At 39.0% G+C, this 19107-nt stretch overlaps 1 protein-coding gene across 2 annotated transcripts in view; it reads right to left on the bottom strand.

Moving 5' to 3' along the window:
* Nucleotides 1–19107, bottom strand: part of FRY (FRY microtubule binding protein) — a 572796-nt gene that overhangs the window by 235690 nt on the left and 317999 nt on the right. For both annotated transcript variants that reach the window (XM_023751126.1, XM_006085476.3), the window contains 3 exons: nt 14109–14212; nt 13556–13664; nt 11601–11687 (listed from right to left, as the gene is read on the bottom strand). In XM_023751126.1, the coding sequence (XP_023606894.1) occupies nt 11601–11687; nt 13556–13664; nt 14109–14212 (300 nt within the window). The remainder of the gene's footprint in view (nt 1–11600; nt 11688–13555; nt 13665–14108; nt 14213–19107) is intronic.

Raw genomic sequence — 19107 nt, 5'->3', positions numbered from 1 at the left:
CCCAAGTACACTGCTGGTGGGAATGTTGACTAGTGCAGCCATTATGGAAAACGGTATGGAGTTTCCTCAAAAAATTAAACATGGAACTTCCATTTGATCCAGTGATCCCACTTCTAGGAATATATCCTACGAAATCTGAAATATCAATCAGAAAGAATGTGTGTACCCCTGTGTTCATAGCATCATAATTTACAATAGCTAAAATCTGGAAACAGCCCAAGTGCCCATCAGTAGATGAGTGAATAAAAAAGCTGTGGTACATTTATACCAGGGAATATTATGCAGCAGTAAAAAAAGAAGAATCTCTTATCCTTTGAGACAGCATGGAGGGACCTGGAGAGTATCATGCTAAGTGAAATAAGTCAGTCAGAGAAAGACAAGTATCACATGATCTCACTCATAAGTGGAATCTAAGTAACAAAATATACCGATGAAAAGAATGGATCCAGAGACATGGAAGCATAAAACAGAGTGTGGAATCTCAGGGGGAAGGTGGGAGAGGGTGTTATCTTTCTTGGTCTCAGGTAAGGCATAGTAACAGCTCTGGAAGATCAGTCAGTAAGACACTCCCACCACAATAATCTTAAAAGGTCAGAACATCAGTACTTCCTTATACAACCATGTATAAAACACTTATTCTCATATTTGCAAACCACATGAAGTAATAAGTTCCCAAAATAGACTACTTCCTACAGCAGAAAATTATTAGTACTAAGAAAGATAATCTATATACAATTTATTGAGTCCCTAAAATGTATCCAGAACTCTCATCTTTAAAACAGTCATGGTGAAGGCCTGGGGAGCGGGCAAGAGGGGGATGGAAGGAGTGAATGGTGAAGAAAAGGGGGACATCTGTAATACTTTAAAAAATAAAGATGAATTTTTTAAAAGTCTATTAATTCCCTCATGTATTTTAGTAGTCCTTTCATGAAATGTTTTCTAGGCTCATGCATTTTTTTGAGTTTTGAGAAATATCTATCTATCATCTATCTATCTATCTATCTATCTATCTATCTATCAATCATCTATCATCTTTTATCTATCATATATATCAGGTAACTGCCATCACAGTCAAGATATAAAATATTTCCATCATTCCAAAAAAATCTCTTGTTCCTCTTTCTAGTCAGTCCTCTACTTCAACCCCAGAACCTACAACCCTTTGTCTAATTTTTACCTATAGTTTTGCCTTTTCCATGTGATATAAATGGAATCAAACCATATATATATAGCCTTTTGTGTCTTGCTTCTTTCACTTTGCATAATGCTTTTGAGATGTTGCAATATCAGTAGTTTGTTCCTTTTTATTGAAGAGTTTTCCATTATATTGATGCTTCATAATTTGTTTGGCCATTTACCAGTGGCTGAACATGAGCTGCTTTCCTACTTTTAGTGATTATGAATACAGCTGATATAAATATCCATATAAACCTCTTGAATTTAATTTCCTGAGGTGAAAATGGTGGATCATATGGTACATGTATGTTTAACCTTATAAGAAATTGCCAAGCTGTTTTCTAAAGTGGTTGTACCTTTTTTGCATTATCATAAAAACAGTGTGCAGTTGCAGTTGCTCTGTATCCTTCTTAGCACCTTTCACTTTAGTTTCCCTTGCTTTTCCCTAATGATTAATGATGTTGAACATCTTTTCATGAACTTATTTGTCATTTCTACCTCTTTTTTTGGTTAAGAGGCTGTTCATTTTTCCCATTTAAAAAAAACTGGGTGTTTTTGTTGTTGTTGTTGAATTGTGAGAGTTCTTTATAAATTTTGGATAGAAGTGCTTTATCAGATATGTTTTGAAAACATTTTCTCCCAGTCTGACTCTACATTTTATTAACAGTGTCTTTTAAAGTGCAGACTTTTTTTATTTTGGTGATGTTCAATTTTTATCAACATTTCTTTTGTAACTTATGTTTTATTATGTCCTGAGAAAATTTTTGCTCACCCAAAGTTCACAAAGATCTTGTTTTTTTTTCTGGAAATTTTATAATGTATTTTACATTTAGGTTTATGTTTAATTTAAGTTAATTTTTGCTTACAGTGAAAATTATGGGACAAAGTTTATTATTTTCAAGTGGATATCCAGTTGTTCAGCACCATTTATTAGAGAGACTATCCTTTATCCACTAAGATAACTTGGAACCCTTGTTGAAAATCAACTGACCACATAAGTGTGGGTATGTTTTTGGATTTTTTATTCTGTTTCATTGGTCTTTATATTCATCCTTCTTCCAATACTACTACTGTAGTTTTATAGTAAATTTTGAAAGCAGGACATGCCAATCCTCCAATTTCATTATTTTTCAAAATTATGTTGGTTATGCTAGTTCCTTATACTTTCCATGTACATTTTAGAATCAACTTATTTATTTCTATAGGAAAAGCAGGATTATTATTGGAATTATGGTTTAATTAGATTAATTTGGGAATAAATAACCTTGTATAATCTTAAATCTCTGAATTTACAAACAGTATTTCTCTCCCTTTGTTATTTTTTATTTCTCTCAATGTTTTTTTAGTTTTCAGTATATAAATCTTGCACATATTTTGTTAGCTTTATTGCTAAGTATTTTGTTTTCATTGGTATTGTAAATTGTTCAATTTCCAATAGTTTTAACTGAAAATATAGAAATACATTAATTTTATATATTTATCTTATATCCTACAAACTTTCTAAAATATTTATTAGTTCTAGGTTTTCTGTAGGTCCTTTGGTATTTTCTATATAGGTAATCATATTGTCAGTGAATAAAGACAGTTTTATTTCTTCCTTTCTAATATATATGCTTTTAGTTCTTTTTGCCACTGGCACTGGCTAGGACCTCTGGGTTCACATTATTTTAGACCAAAACAAAAATGAGAGAAATGGATGATCAAGAAACTCTTCCCACAGATGTGTAAATTCTTATGATGATGAGGGTGCACGAAAAAGTCCATTAGGATTGAACTAAGATAAACACTTACCTGGAAATCACCTAACTGCTGAGTGTGGAGCAATACTGATCTGTACTGAGATAAACCTTTAGATCTTGGGTCTGTTCCACAAGCTACTTCCAAAACATATATAAGATACAATCTGGCCCGGACGTGTACTGAGACTTATCTGGAGCAGATGGAATGAGCACCTAAATTGAATAACATCCATCTGGAATTGGTGAAGTAGACACAGCTGGTGAGGCAATTCTCAGCCGAGAAGGGCAGAAACGCCTAGAGAACGGTAGGATCAGGAATCTGAGCTTGAGAGAGACGTGAGACCACTGGACTGAGAGGGTCAGAAGAAAGCTGCATGGCACCAAGTCCGCATCCCTTGGGAACAGGCATAACATCCAACTGTGGAAAGGAAGTCCCCAGGGCTGCTGGCAGCAGGGGATTCTAGATCTAAGTCCTTAGCCATGAGAGGCTGAGCCCAGAAAGGCAACATGAAGAGCTGCCCAAGCCACATAGTGCCAGGGGGAGAGAAACTCAGTCATGCAGTTGTTTTGCCTCTGTTTTGTCTTTACTTTTATTTGCTAAACCCAGTTCATAGGATCGTTCAAATACAAACTCTTACCCATGGCTGCGGAATAGGTGGAGGTGCGGATTTGTGGAGTCTGGGGAGAGGCTGTGGAGGAGAACAGGACAGGGAGAGGTGACCAGGAATCCAGCACTGAGACATTCCTGACCCTCTAAACCAGTGGTTCTCAACCTTGGCTGCACATTAGAATCACCTGGGAATCTTTTTAAAATCCTGATTTCTGGGCCTCATCCCCTGGAAATTCTGTTTCTTTGTTATGGGGTGGGGCCACAACATTAGTAACAAAGAAACAGTGCTCTAAACCTACACAGCCATTTTTCTCCTGAAGAGCCAGCCCCTCCCAGCAGCCTCAAGACAGCTAATACAGCCACACCCAGACTGCACCCTGAGCTGTACAAAGGAAACAGACTCTGTATAGCCTCAAAGAGCCCTAAGGGACTGGGTTGTAAAGGGGTGTTCAGTCCTGAAAAGCAATACAGCACCACCCCCACCTAAAGCCCTATCAGAAACAGACACTTGAGATATTAAGATTGACAGCAGGCAGACAGGCTAAGTGGGCAGATTAGTCCCACCTGCTTGCAGCCAAGGCTGCGGAGAGAGGCCCAAACAAAGGAGCAGTGGATTACTTGGAACTTTAACACGGTGCGGACTACCTAACAGAAAACTGAGAAGTGGCAGACAGAAGAGTTGGGGTCTTAAACCAGACCCCATGAGGAATTAAAACTCAGCTGAAGTGAATGACATTTCACTTTTTTTTTTTTATCTTTTATTAAAAAAATATTTTTTTTATTTTTTATTCTTTTTCTTCATTCTAATTTTTTAATTGTTATTTTTTTTAGTGTTTTTTTTTCCGCTAAAAGTATTACAAAGGGTATTATATAAGTGTCCTTTTTTCCCCTCCGCCCTTGACAAACCCCTGCCCTCCCTTACCCCCCAGTGTCTTATGTCCATTAGTTATGCTTATATGGATGCATACAAGTCCTTCGGTTGATCTCTTACTCCCCTCCCTCCTTTTTCCCCACCCTTTTCGTCCTCAGTTCTCCCTCTTTCATCCTGTTTTCCCTTCTCCTGTTCCTACTTTAGTTTTTCTCTTTCCTTTCTTTTTACCCCTTGTTAAAAATTGATCTTCTTTATCTGCTTTACTGATGTGTTATTATTATCGTAGTCTCTGTTGGCTTACTCATATATCTAATTTTCTTTCCCCTGCTCCAAGTCCACACACCCTTCTCCTTTCTCTTTCTTTGCTAGTTAATTTTTTATGCTTGTTTTCCTCTCCTCTCTTGCCCTCCTCTTATCCTAATTGTTTAATTAGTTTCATTCAATAAACTCAAACCTACCTGCTCTCTCTTCTATTCTCCTTTTCAAAAAATGGATGAATAAATTAATAGATAAATTTTAAAAATGTATACACTTTGTTGTTTTATTTTTTAACATTTTTTTCTTTTTCTTTTCTTCTTATCCACTTATTCGCTTTCTACCTCCTCTATACTGAACTGTTGTCCTTCCCGTATTCATTCAATTCCTTGACCTTCCTTTTTTTTAATATATATATTTTATTGATTTTTTACAGAGAGGAAGAGAGAGGGACAGAGAGTTAGAAACATCCATGATGAGAGAGAAACATCGATCAGCTGCCCCCTGCATGCCTCCTGCTGGGGATGTGCCCGCAATCAAGGTACATGCCCTTGACTGGAATCGAACCTGGGGCCCTTCAGTCTGCAGGCCGACACTCTATCCACTAAGCCAAACCGGTTAGGGCATCCTTGACCTTACTTTCTGTATATAAGCTCTGACTCTACAGATTCTGTCTCCCCTTTTTTGGGGTGTTTGTTGTTTGCATTTTTTTGGTTTATCAGTTATGTAGTGTTTTCTCCCCATATATATTTTTTCTTCTTCTTTTCTTTCTTACCTTTTTTTTTTTCTTTTCTAAATATCATTTTTGCTCTCTTTTCTCTCTCCTAATTTTCTTTTCTCTGGTGGTCACTTTTATTAGGGTTATCAGTGTCGTGAGTACATTTGTGTTTCATTCCCTCTGTGTTGTGTCTTGTCGACTTGTATTTTGTCCTGTTCAGTCAACATGGTAGAGAGCAAGCCACATAACCAGACACCCTGAGAAGAGACTCCATCCACGAACGTGACAATAACACTGAAGACCCAACTACACCATGAGAACCCAAATATCCCAAGTAGGGACCATCCCTAGAATAACCAACCCAGAAGACTGGAGAGACTGCACCACTGGGCCCACAAAACATCTACTATATAAGACAAACTCAAAAAATCTGGGTGGCATAGCAGTTTGATACATAGAAACAATCACAAAGGAACAGCAAAAATGGGGAGACAAAAGAACAACCCCCATATGAAAGAAAAGGAGGAATCACCTGAAGAGGAAAAAAATGAAATGGAGGCAAGCAAGTTTTTCAGAGAAAGAATTCAGAGCTTTCCAGGTTCGATTCCGGTCAAGGGCACCAAAAAAAGAGAATTCAGAGCAATGGTTATAAGGATGCTTTAAAGGATGGAAGACAAATTCAACAACATGTGTAAGAATCAAGAGGAAATGAAGAATGACATAGCTACAATAATGAACACAATGGAAAGTTTCAATAGTAGACTGGAAGAAGCTGAGAACAGCACAGCGAGTTAAAAGACAAGGTAGGAAAAAACACACACAAGCAGAGGAGCAACTGAAAAAAAAACTTAAAAAGCAGTAGGAGAGCTTAAGGGAGCTTTGAGACAACATGAAACAAAACAACATCTGCATGCTATTAAACAATGATTGGGTTACCAAGGAGATCAAAGAAGAAATAAAAAGCATCCTGGAAACAAATGGCAATGAAAACACAACAATCCAAAATCTATGTGATACAGTGAAAGCAGTCCTGAGAGGAAAGTTCATAGCATTACAGGTCTACCTCAGAAAACAAAAAAAAAGGGTCATAAATTATTTAACCCTACAACTTAAAGAACTAGGAAGAAAGCAACAAGAAAAGCCCAGAGTAAGCAGAAAGAAGGAAATAATAAAGATCAGAGTGGAAATAAATGACATAGAGACAAAAACAAACAAACAAACAAAAAAACCCAACAACAATAATACAAAAGATCAATAAAACCAAAGAGCTGGTTCTTGTAAAGAATAAATGAGATTGATGAACCTCTAGCCAGGCTCATGAAGAAACAAAGAGAGAGGACCCAAATAAACAAAATCAGAAATGAAAGAGTTGAAGTAACAACCAACCCCACAGACACACAAAAGATTATAAAAAAATACTACTAACAACTCTACTCCAACAAACTGGACAACCAAGACAAAATGGACATTTTCCTAGAAAAATAAAATCTTCCAAAACTCAACAGGAAGAATAAAAAACCTGAGTAGGAAAATAACTACTGAGGAAATTGAAGCAGTAATCAAAAAACCTCCAGTAAACAAAAGCCCTGGACAGGATGGCTTCACATGGGAGTTTTATCAAACATAAAAGAACTAAAACCTATCCTTCTCAGACTACTCCAAAACATTCTTGAGGAAGTCACACTTCCAAGCTCTTTCTATGAAGCCAGCATTACCCTAATCCCCAAACCAGATAAGGACACTACAAAGAAAGAAAATTATAGGCCAATATCCCTGATGAACACAGATGTTAAAATCCTAAACAAAATTCTAGCAAATTGGATCCAGTATTACATTAGAAAAATCATACACCATGACCAAGTGGGATTTATTCCGGGGATGCAAGGCTGGTACAATATCCACAAATCAACAAACATACATCACATAAACAAATTGAGAGACAAAAATCACATAATTATATCAATTGATGCAGAAAAAGCATTTGAAAAAATCCAACACCCTTTCTTGATAAAAATTTTCAGCAAAGTGGGAATACCTCAACATAATAAAAGCCTTACATGACAGACCTACAGCCTACAGCCAACATCATACTCAATGGGCAAAAACTAAAACCATTTCCCCTAAGAACACTAACAAGACAGGGATGCCCACTTTCACCACTCCTGTTTGACACAGTACTGGAAATGCTAGCCATAACAATCAGACAAGAAAAAGAAATAAAAGGCATCCAAATTGGAAAAGAAGTAAAACTGTCATTATTTGCAGATGACATGATATTGTACATAGAAAACCCTAAAGATGCCATAAAAACATGAATTTGGCAATGTAGCAGGATACAAAATTAACACCCAGAAATCTATGGCTTTTTTAATACACCAATAATGAACTCATAGAAAGAGAAACTAAAAAAAAAAATCCCATTTACCATTGTAACAAAAAAATTTAGATACCTAGGAATAAACTTAACTAAGGACGGAAAAGACCTATACTTGGAAAACTACAGGATGTTGAAAAAAGAGATAGAGGAAAACATAAACAAATGGAAGAATATACCGTGTTCATGGATTGGTAGAATCAACATCATTAAAATATCCAAACTACCCAAAGCAATCTATAGATTCAATTAAACCCCCATTAAAATACCAACTGCATATTTCACAGTCCTAGAACAAACTCTCCAAAAATTCATATGGGATAAAAAAAAAAAGACCCTGAATAGCTGCAGCAACCCTGAGAAAGGAGAACAAAGTTGGAGGGTCACAGTATCAGATATTAAACTATATTACAAAGCCACTGTTATCAAAATGGCCTGGCACAGGCACAGGAACAGACATATAGACCAATGGAAAAGAACAGAGAATTCAGAAATCAATCCAAGTCATTATGCTCAATTAATATCTGACAAACGCCGAAACCGGTTTGGCTCAGTGGATAGAGCGTCGGCCTGCGGACTGAAGGGTCCCAGGTTCGATTCCGGTCAAGGGCATGTACCTGGGTTGCGGGCACATCCCCAGTAGGAGATGTGCAGGAGGCAGCTGATCGATGTTTCTCTCTCATCGATGTTTCTGACTCTCTATCTCTCTCCCTTCCTCTCTGTAAAAAATCAATAAAATATATTTTAAAAAAAAATCTGACAAAGGAGGCAAAAACATACAATGGAGTCAAGACAGTCGCTTCAATAAATGGTGTTGGGAAAATTGGACAGATACATGAAAAAAAAAATGAAACTAGAACACCACCTTACACCATACACAAAAATAAACTCAAAATGGATAAAGGACTTAAACATAAGATGGGAAACCATAAAAATCATAGTAGCCATAAGCAGCAAAATAGCAGACAGCTGTCATAGCAGTATCTTACCGATACAGCTCTTAGGGCAATGGAAACTAAGGAGAAAATAAGCAAATGGGATTGCATCAAAATAAAAAGCTTCTGCACAGCAAAAGAAACCATCAAAACAACAAGAAAGCCCACTGCATAGGAGAACATATTCGCCAATGTTATCTCCAATAGGGTTTAATCTCCAAAATTTATAGGTAACTCATACAATTTAACAAAAGGAAGATGAACAATCCAATTAAAAAATGGGAAAAGGACCTAAATAGACACTTTTAAAAAGAGGATATGCAGAAGGCCAAGAGACATATGAAAACATGCTCAAAGTCACTAATAATCTGAGAGATGCAAATCAAAACAACAATGAAGTATCATCTCACACCTGTCAGAATGGCTATCATCAACAAATCAACAAATGACAAGTGCTGCTGAGGATGTGGACAAATAGGAACCCTCATGCATTGCTGGTGGGAATGCAGACTGGTGCAACCACTGTGGAAAACAGTATGGAGTTTCCTTAAAAAATTAAAAATGGAACTCCCATTTGACCCAGTAATCCCACTTCTAGGAATATATACCAAGTAATCACAAACACCAATCAGAAAGAATATATGCACCCCTATGTTCATAGCAGCACAATTTACAATAGCTAAGATTTGGAAAAACCGAAGTGCCCATCAGCAGATGAGTGGATTAAAAACCTGTGGTACATCTACACAATGGAATACTATGCTGCTGTAAAAGAGAAGGAACTCTTACCATTTGAAACAGCATGGATCAGTGGTTCTCAGCCTTCCTAATGCCACGACCCTTTACTACAGTTCCTCATGTTGTGATGACCCCCAAACATAAAATTATTTTTGTTGCCACTTCACAATGAATCGTAATGTAAATATCTGATATGCAGGATGTATTTTCAGGGGTCGCGACCCACAGGTTGAGAACTACTGGCATGGATGGACCTGGAGAGCATTATGCTAAGTGAAATAAGCCAGTCGGAGAAAGATAAATATCACATGATCTCACTCATTTGTGGAATATAATGAACAACATAAACTGTTGAGCAAAAATAGAGCCAGAGGCATAGATGCAATGAACAGACTATCCAACTGAAGAGGGAAAGTAGGGGAAGAGGGGAGGGTAAGAGATCAACCAAAGGACTTGTATGCATGCATATGAGCATAACCAATTGACACAGACAGTAGGGGGGTGAAGGCATGTGCTGGGAGGTGAGAGCAGCCAGGGAGAAGTCAATGGGGGTAAAAGGAGAGTTATGTAATACATTAAACAATAAAGAATTTTTAAAAAAAGACACAATCTGGATTTGTTTCCTGAGAAACTGTGCCCTACAACATACTCCATCAAATGTATGGCATCTTCTTCATAGACTATCCTCATCCTCGTATGTTTTATTGAGTGGGGTCACAGATGTGTCTTTGAGATTCTAATTACAGCTACTGACAAACTAAACTTTTCTGTATTACTATAAAATCAAGAGAAATAGAAGATACTCAAATATTCCCTATTTTTGGTAGTTAAAAAAACACCATTATTTCAAATGCTCTGCACAGAGATGCTAACTTATTAATCATTGATTGGATGAGGAGTTTGAGAGAAGAACCAAGGGTACAGTTTCTAGATGGTGATAATGATTAAAGACTTTCAACATGTTCCTTTCAGACAAATAACCCAGTAATTCTGAGAACTGATTGTTAAAGATGAACCATGACTCCTAAAAGGTGAAAAATATTTTGAGAACCTTCCTTCAAGAGAAGACTCTTCACTAATTGTGGTCTGAGCCTCAAGCTAACCCAAATGCCATGGATTTATACTGGCTTTGTCCCCCTCCAATTGGCCCATGAACCCCGGCTGCGGCCATTTCAGAAGCCTGTGATGTCAATAGACACCAGAAAGAAACTCCTTTGGGAATTTCTATAGCTGTCCCTATATGTGTATGTGACAATCTTATCGCCAAGAAGAGAATCCAGGCTGTGGGGGGAAGAAGCATGAAGACACCAGGAGACCTAGGCTCCCTCTGCTACTAACCAGCTGCTTATTTGGAGCCTCTGGATCTCCTTTCACACTGAAGAACTGTGATATTATGCTACTACAAACTTGAGAGAAGAAAGTATTTTGTCCATTGTACTTGTGGATGAGCTGAAGTGCAGAGAGGTAAATGTCATATAGCTGGTAAAAGTGGTAGCTCCCGTGGCAAGTGGCAAATCCCGCTCCGCTGACTGCCAGTCCAGTGCTCTTTCTACAGTCTGATAGGAAAGGGCTACACAGAGGCAGCTTGTGAGGCATATTTCCATTGGCCAATGTGTTTTTAAAAGTTTAAAGCAGAATGCACTTTTCATTTGCACAGGCCCATCGCTCCACATCCTGTATCATGCCCACTGTATCCTCATTTCCATGACTGCCTAGCCCTGAGTTGTGATGCTGTTACAGAAACAAATATTCATACATCATTTATTTAATCTCACTAGATTTTAGTACTTTATTACATATTTTTATATGTTATATATTTTTTTGTTTTATCACTTCTCAATGTTCAACTAGTTAACCTGCACCAAGATAATTACAAATAAATGCACTGACTTTAAAAAAATAAAACAACTGGCCTTGTGGTGAGAGATTATCTTTGGGGGAATGGTGTACTCTATTATATATGATCAGAATCTGGTAGCATACCAACCTTTCATCATTCTAAGTCTATTCATCTAAAATCTTACTTCTCAAATGCCATCATTTGTACTATTTAGCCAAGTAACATGGACAGAAACACATGGAAGACTTTTAGAGACGATGTCCTTCACCCATTCTCCAGAGTTACAAAGGTGTGGCTCTGTTAAGGCCCACACTGTTAGAGGAACAGAAAGTGATCACTCATACCTCCGGATTGAGACTGAAAGCTTTTGCTGGCTTTCCCACACAAAGAAAATCAAAAATGATTTCTTTCATTGCAAAATCTAAACGTTCCTGTAGTGAAAAAGAGAAAACAAAACAAATGAAAAAGTGTTAAGACACAAATTAAATATGAAATATCTACTTTATTCATATGTACCAAACAGGTGGCTACTAAGAGGAGAAGTCCTGCTCAGTGTCACGGATCACTCCCTGAGGAAGAACATGCCCATTGAATTTTGGTGGAGCTGCTTCTGTTTTTGTGTAATGCACAGGGATGCTCTCATTATAATGCAATTATGAGCAATTATATGTAATATATCAATTATTCCCCAAAGCACAGAATGACTAATAACCCAAAAACAACAACAGAAAAATAAAAACACTTGAAGTCTCTGGGCTTATATCCAGGCTCAACTTTTCCTGCTTGTTTTGCAAATGCTGACACCTTCTTGAAATTCAGTTTAAAATGTATTGTTTAAAAGCCACTGCAAAATAAGAATTTTCTTCTACTCTCTAGCATTTCAAATTCTTTGACTCATATTACAACAGATAATTCTACAAGTGAAATGAATAATCAACAAATAAGATATGTCAAGGTTACTTAAATGAGAAGGTGGAAGCCAGATTCTAATAATTTGGGACAGTGGCTATGAAGATATGACAGGTTTATTTTATAAAACCTATTCCAGAATAATTGAAGCCTTCCTCAGCCCCATGATAACTACATGCAGAAAGGTTACATTAATTCATCTGCCTGCCAAGCAAGTAATATCCTTTCCCTAAGTACCAATATTACAGAGGCATTTCACTGTGCCAATCACACAGAGAGATACATTAAACTAGAGGCCTGATGTACAAAATTAGTGCAAGTGTAGGCCTTCCTTCCTCCTGGCTGCTGGCACCAGCTTCCCTCTGGCACCCAGGACCCGGGCTGGCTTTCCTCTGGCCTCCCGCAGGCACCTGGGACTGGGCTGGCTTCCCTCTGGCCTCGGCTTTGTCCGGAAGTACCTCTGGTCTAATTAGCATATTACCCTTTTATTATTATAGATAGTAACAATTAAACCTATGTCTTCATAACAATGTCAATTGTGTTTCAACAGTATTTTCATACCTATTATTTCCCTTTATCCACTCAACATTCTAGGTATAACAGGCAAGCATTCTCACTCACATTTTACAGATAAAGAAACAGAAAAAAGATGTTCTCTGACTTGTTCAGGGGTATAGAGCTGGCTCAAGGCACAGACTGAGCTGGAATAATTGTCTTTTCATATTCCTTTGTAAATCACAAAGTTGGAGTAAAACTTTGTGATTTACTCACAAAGTGAATTATAAAGTAAAAATCTTAGGTCTAAATAGTAAATTAAACACTAAAAACTATGTTTAATATTATTGGTGCCAGTGTTTAAGTGATTTAATACATGTAAAATACTTAGAACTGTTCTTAGCAAAGAGTGAGTGCTTGATAAATGCTAATATTCCTATTACATTCTTCTTTTTCACAGAATGAAACTTTCAGCATTATTCTTTACTCATCAAGTTTCACTAAATTAGCTTCTTTTGGTTTCCTCCAAACATCAGACTCGTTTGTTTCCTCCTGATTTGCATAATCCAGAGCAGAAAATCATGGGGGGGGGGGGGGAAGCCAGAGACTATGAGTTAAGAGACACCTTTACTAACGTGCTCTAGGACCTTAGGTGAATCACTTAAACTTTGTCTCTGTTCCTTCATTAGTCACATGCTGAAAGCACTCTATATTCCCATGTCACAATTTGTTTTGAAGCAAAAATCACCAGCTGTGTGTGAAACACTTATAAACCCATTCTGAAAAGTCAATGCACGTGAGCTATTTTACACACCTCATCTGTAAGTACATCCTAAGAAGGAGACTGGCTACGTAAAGATAACTAGAAAACACACTCCAGAAGCTTGTCCATTACCTGGGCAATGAATTGAATAATTTTCACAAAGATGTTCAGAGGCATATCCCTTGGCACCACACCACGGGACCCTTTGGGGAAAAGTGTTGTGATGATGGTTATAAGACGGCTGAAAGATAAGGGAAGAAAGAGAAAACAAGTAAGATTGGCTGAGCTCCAGTTCTTCAAGGGAAAATAGCAGATGTTTCACCTTATCTTAGTATTAGACAAAATTCAGAAAAAGAAAACAAACCACTTTATCCCTTTCCATTAGCATAATTGCTCTATAAAAAATGTTTCTGGAAAAACTAAGGACAGTTGGAAAATTGTAGCCATTTCTTTTTTAATGTGACAAATACATTCCTGGACATGGAACTTGGCTGTCCCGGTTGAGACTGCAGTTTCTGTCACGGCTGCTGAGCCAATAACTAAGGACTTAGATCTTGCAGGAACTGTCAGCTTCCAATTGGGTTAGTGTAGGTAGTAATAAAACAAAACATCCTCTCACTGGCTGAGGGATGTGGCTACCATCCCTCAGTGATGTGATTACCGTTAACCCAGGCCAGCTCCTTACCTCTGAGTAGCTGTGTTGCTTTCACATTTAATTCGAATCATGTAAACCCAAAGTAATCTGTACAGAGATTCCAGTGCAACTCGAGCCATCTTGGGGTCTTTATTCTACAACAGAAACCAAGACATAAGATTGCAGAGTAAATGGTGACATATGAAGATTATTCTTTTCTCAATGCCTGGAAATGAAGAGCCCCTACAAGGGACACCGCATAATCGGGGACTTGTAGGGTCTTCGCCTCTTGGTGTCCATTGGGTAAATCATCTATGAGGAGGGATCCAAATAGCCTAGAGGGTGGGACAGAGTAGTTCTGGGGGAAGGCATGTTATTCTCTCCTTTGCCAAATGAAAACTTGAGATTGCCTTTTTTTCTCCAGTACCAGGGAGCTCATTCTCCTAGCACCAAGAGGAGAACCAATCTATTCTTTCTATTGCTGTTATGCCCTTGTCAACATTATTATTGCTTTGATTCCTCAAACCCCACCCCCATCTAATTACCCTTAAACATTTATTGAAGCTAATATACAGTCAGGCACTGTGCTAGAACCTGGGAGGTAGATATAAAAGATCCTTTTCCTGAGGTATTCCCAATCTATAGGAGCTTGGAGACAGATAATAAAGCAATCAACAAGATCGAAGACAGTGTGAAAAGCTGATAGGGATAGGAGTTAGAGGAAGAGAAGGGGAACCTGTGGTAAACTCAAGGACTGAGGTCAGGAACAGTTCTCATGGGTGGCCTGAACTCAAGTGAAATTTAATCCGTTTACCTACTCTGGGCCAGTTACTGTACTTGGCACTAGAAATATTGAATGGTATAAAAAGCAATGGGAGCCTGGCCAGAGTGGCTCAGTGGCCAGGAGATCACAGTTCAATTTCTGGCCAGGGCACATGCCCGTGTTGCGGGCTTGATCCCCATTGGGGGGGAGGGGGTGCAGGAGGCAGCCGATCAATGATTCTCTCTCATCATTGATGTTACTATCTCTCCTCCTCCCTTCCTCTCTGAAATTAATAAAAATATATTTTAAAAAAATAATGGGAAGGGAGAATACTTTAGGCAGAGGCAACAGCACATGGAAGCTAGGAGAGCTATGCCAGTGCATGGGAACAAGTGAGGGAGCAGTGGTCAGTGAGGCTCAAGAGGAAGGCAGGAGTCACAGGAGAGGTCCTACATGCCATACTAAGTAAGGGATCAGAGTTCTCATGATGATAACAGGAAGCCACTACAATCGAGGAGACATGTAAGAAGTCCTGTCTGCTGTGTAGGAAACAGAAACAAGGCAAGGAAACCAGCTATAGCACAGCTACCAGCTTTCAGGCAATAACACATCAGCCAGAGAGGAGGAAACTGAGCCCCTCTGTGCTCTCCTATCTTATTATATTCCTTTCTATTTAAAAAACATGGATTAAGTGGTTCCCAGTGCCTATGGTATCAAGCTAACATTTCTTGACATGGCATACCTGACCAGCCAATACCTGGCTCTAACCTACCTTTCCTACCTCCCTCTTGTATTCTCCCACAAGCTCCCTAAACCTTAGGTAGGCTATATTCATCCATTTCCATTTCAGGAGATGGCTTCCCTACTCCCACCCCTGAGTCCTTCCTTTCTATCAGATGAACCATACCTCTGTATAGTCTACTTGTGCAGGCTTTCTGTTTTACCTCAGTGTCCTGAAACCCATCCCATTAAAACTGTTCCCTCCTGAGTATCCCCTGACGAACAAACCTCTAGTAGAGCCCTTCAACTTTATGTTTAGACATCTAGGAAAAGGGGAATTTTTACCCTGGACATCTATTGGAATTCCGGCCATTTTTCAGGGGATTGATATACTTGTTAAACAGTCTTTAAATATCCCTCAACTTCTTATAGGTTTTTGCTTTTACATTACTACTGTTTCCTTATTCCTCCATTTATCTTGTCATAATTCTTTTAGCTGTTTTATTCTTTTTTAAAAATATATTTCTTTATTAATTTCAGAAAGGAAGGGAGAGAGAGAGATAGAAACGTCAATGATGAGAGAGAACCACTGATCAGCTGCCTCCTACACGCCCCCTACTGGGGATCAAGCCTGCAACCCCGGGCCGGAATCGAACCTGGGACCCTTCAGTTCATAGGCGACGCTCTGAGCCAAGTTGGCTAGGGCTAGTGGTTTTATTCTTAGGGCAGATAATTCAGGCACTGATTTTTTGTAGAATTCATAATTATTTAAAAGTTAAAATAAAAGTTATCTTTAAACTATTTACTGAATAAAGATGAATCAGGTAAAGATTGGAACGATTATAGGGCGTAGTTTTTTAGATTTAGAAAAGATAGTTCTTATGTCTACATAGTCTTAAAATAAGTTTTTAGTGTGATCACTATCATAAGATTCTAAGTTTCTATATGCATTTTGCTCTATCTCTGGATTCTTTTCAGTTCTATTAGTCTGTCTATTAATGTGGTAATATCACACCATTTTAATTTTTGAGGTTTATAATGTGTTCTATTATCTGGTATGGCTTAGTCTTCCACTAGCCACTGCTTTATTTTTCTTTTAATTTTATTTTTAGGCTTGACCAAGATATTGCTCTATGTTTATTCTTCCAAATACACTTTACAACTACTTTTCTAGCTCCAGGAGAAAAAAGTCTCAATTTTTTAGATGCATGCTTTCTACATAAATGATGATTTTTTTTTTTTGCCTGTAATTAAAACAGGTATAGTATACTTTGTAATTTGTCAAATGTTTTGGTGACATAAACAAACTTTAAGTAAACTATCAAACTACTAAAGTTGCATTTAAAATACGCCATCATTTAAAAAGTTTGGAAATTCTAATTATCCTTCCTCCAATCAGTGCAAATCAGCCAACGTGTATGATGTGCTTACCTAGTAGTTAAAAACAGACTCTAGACCAGCCTTGGGCAAACTACGGCCCGTTTGAAATGAATAAAACTAAAAAAAAAAAAAAAAGACCGTACCCTTTTATGTAATGATGTTTACTTTGAATTTATATTAGTTCACACAAACACTCCATCCATGCTTTTGTTCCGGCCCTCCGGTCCAGTTTAAGAACCCATTGTGGCCCTCGAGTCAAAAAGTTTGCCCACCCCTGCTTTAGACACACACTGCCTGCATTTGAATATTCCCCACTCTGCAATTTATTAGCAGTGTGGCCAACTTCAAGGAAGCTCCTAATTTCTCTGGGCCTGATTTCCTACATGAAATGCAGATGAGAATCCCATCTGCCTCACAGGAGTGGTATGAGAATTAAACGAATTAATGCACATAAGGTATTGAGCACTGTTCTTGTCCACAGTAAAGATTATTATGTACAAGGCATCAGGGCCCAGCAGCAAAGAGGGAGGTGTAGGCCCTGATTTCTGGGAGCTTCCATTCTAGTGGAAATGTCTCCTCTGTTGTGAACTTCCCTCTATTGATATATAAGTATTTTATATGTGCTTTGTATATCATTCAGAATTCTCTCCTATGCCTTATCGCATATTGTGAATCATGATGGGGTAGGAAAAATATCATCTAAGTTCCACTGAAGAGCCTAACTGGCATCTATTGTTTAAACGACTTTCTGTCTTCTGTTTAACCTCAACTTCCTTTATACTATATTCCTGCCCCCCTTCCTCACAGTTATCTTTTTGGTGTGTCTTCTTGTGACCAATGTTCTTTCACTATTATGAATATGTTGAGATGGTCTATTTTGCTCCCATAAAGACTGAAGAGCAAAGTGGTAGACTTAAGGTTTTATTCTGTTTTACAAATGGATCCTGTACTGGTAACTGATATTTTAGCATTTCAAGATGATATCATTGATGGCTCTGACTGCCCCCCTAAAGTGGTTTCCTTACCTATTTCCCATTCTTGGCACTGTCAAATGATATCCTTAAACCATAGACATGGTTGTTGACTTCCCTGCATTTAAAGTCCTTAAGTGGCTTCTAATCACCTCCTGGACAAGGTTCAAATTCCACGGGGCCTTTGGTGACCTGGCTCCCCCATGACCACCCTTGCCTTTACCTCGGGCTGGTGCACCCTGTGCTGTACCATCCCTTCTACAACTCCCTGAGTCCCTGGAGTGCCTTCCTATCCTGGTCTACTTGGAACATTCTGTCTCTCTGGCAAGACTCAGTGAGGTGTGGCTCCCTCTGTTATGTTTCCCTATCCCTCTACTCCCTCCTCCCCAGAAAGACTGCCAAGTGCCCCTGCTTTCTGGCTTCTAGAATGTTGGTCTATCCCCTTACTTTTCTGTGAGGTCTGGACTGTGAGCTCCAGGGACTCTGAGTTGCTCATCATTGGGTTCCCAGTGACTGCCATAGAGCAGATTATTAATAAATATTGAATTTTAAAAAGCAAATTGTGAGTAGTAGCTTAAGCAAAATTTGATGCATAAGCAAGATTTCTTTCTATAGAGCCTATGCAGAGGCAACCCTTGGTGTGTGGCCAAAGCTAACTTATGTGATACTAGAGGCCCGGTGCATGGATTCGTGCACTGGTGGGGGGTCCCTTGGCCTGGCCTGCAGAGATTGGCCAAAACCGGCAGTCCAACATCCCCGGAGAGATGCAGTAGTCCTCCAAGCGACAGGCGGCCGGGGAGGAGCCCGAGCCTGGGCTGGGCTCCATGCAGCTCCCGCTCATCCTGGCTCCGCTCTACCTGTTGCTGCTGCCACTTGGTAGGCTAGCTGCTGCTTTGCTGTGGTCTCTGTGTGCCCATCCTAGGGCGATACCGGCGCGCCCATGACTGAGAAGTGGCTGCGGGCTTGTGCCCAGTCAGTCCCGATTCCAGTCCCAATTACAGTCCCTGTCTGGATGGGGGAGGGGTGCGCAGGGGGAGTGTCTGCAGGAGAGGCTCACGCCACCACAGCTGTGCTCACCAGCCATGAGCCCAGCGTCTGGTGCCCGTTGATCATCTGAGTGGTGCTCCCGTTGTGGGAGTCCACTGACCACCAGGGCGTAGCTCCTGTATTGAGTGTCTGCCCCCTGGTGGTCAGTGTGCATCATAGCTACCAGTCA

This window comes from Myotis lucifugus, unplaced genomic scaffold (assembly GCF_000147115.1).
Source record: "Myotis lucifugus unplaced genomic scaffold, Myoluc2.0 scaffold_19, whole genome shotgun sequence".
Lineage (NCBI taxonomy): Eukaryota > Metazoa > Chordata > Mammalia > Chiroptera > Vespertilionidae > Myotis > Myotis lucifugus.
The sequence above is the reverse complement of the archived record's forward strand: the minus strand, read 5'-3'. Positions and strand labels throughout refer to the sequence as shown.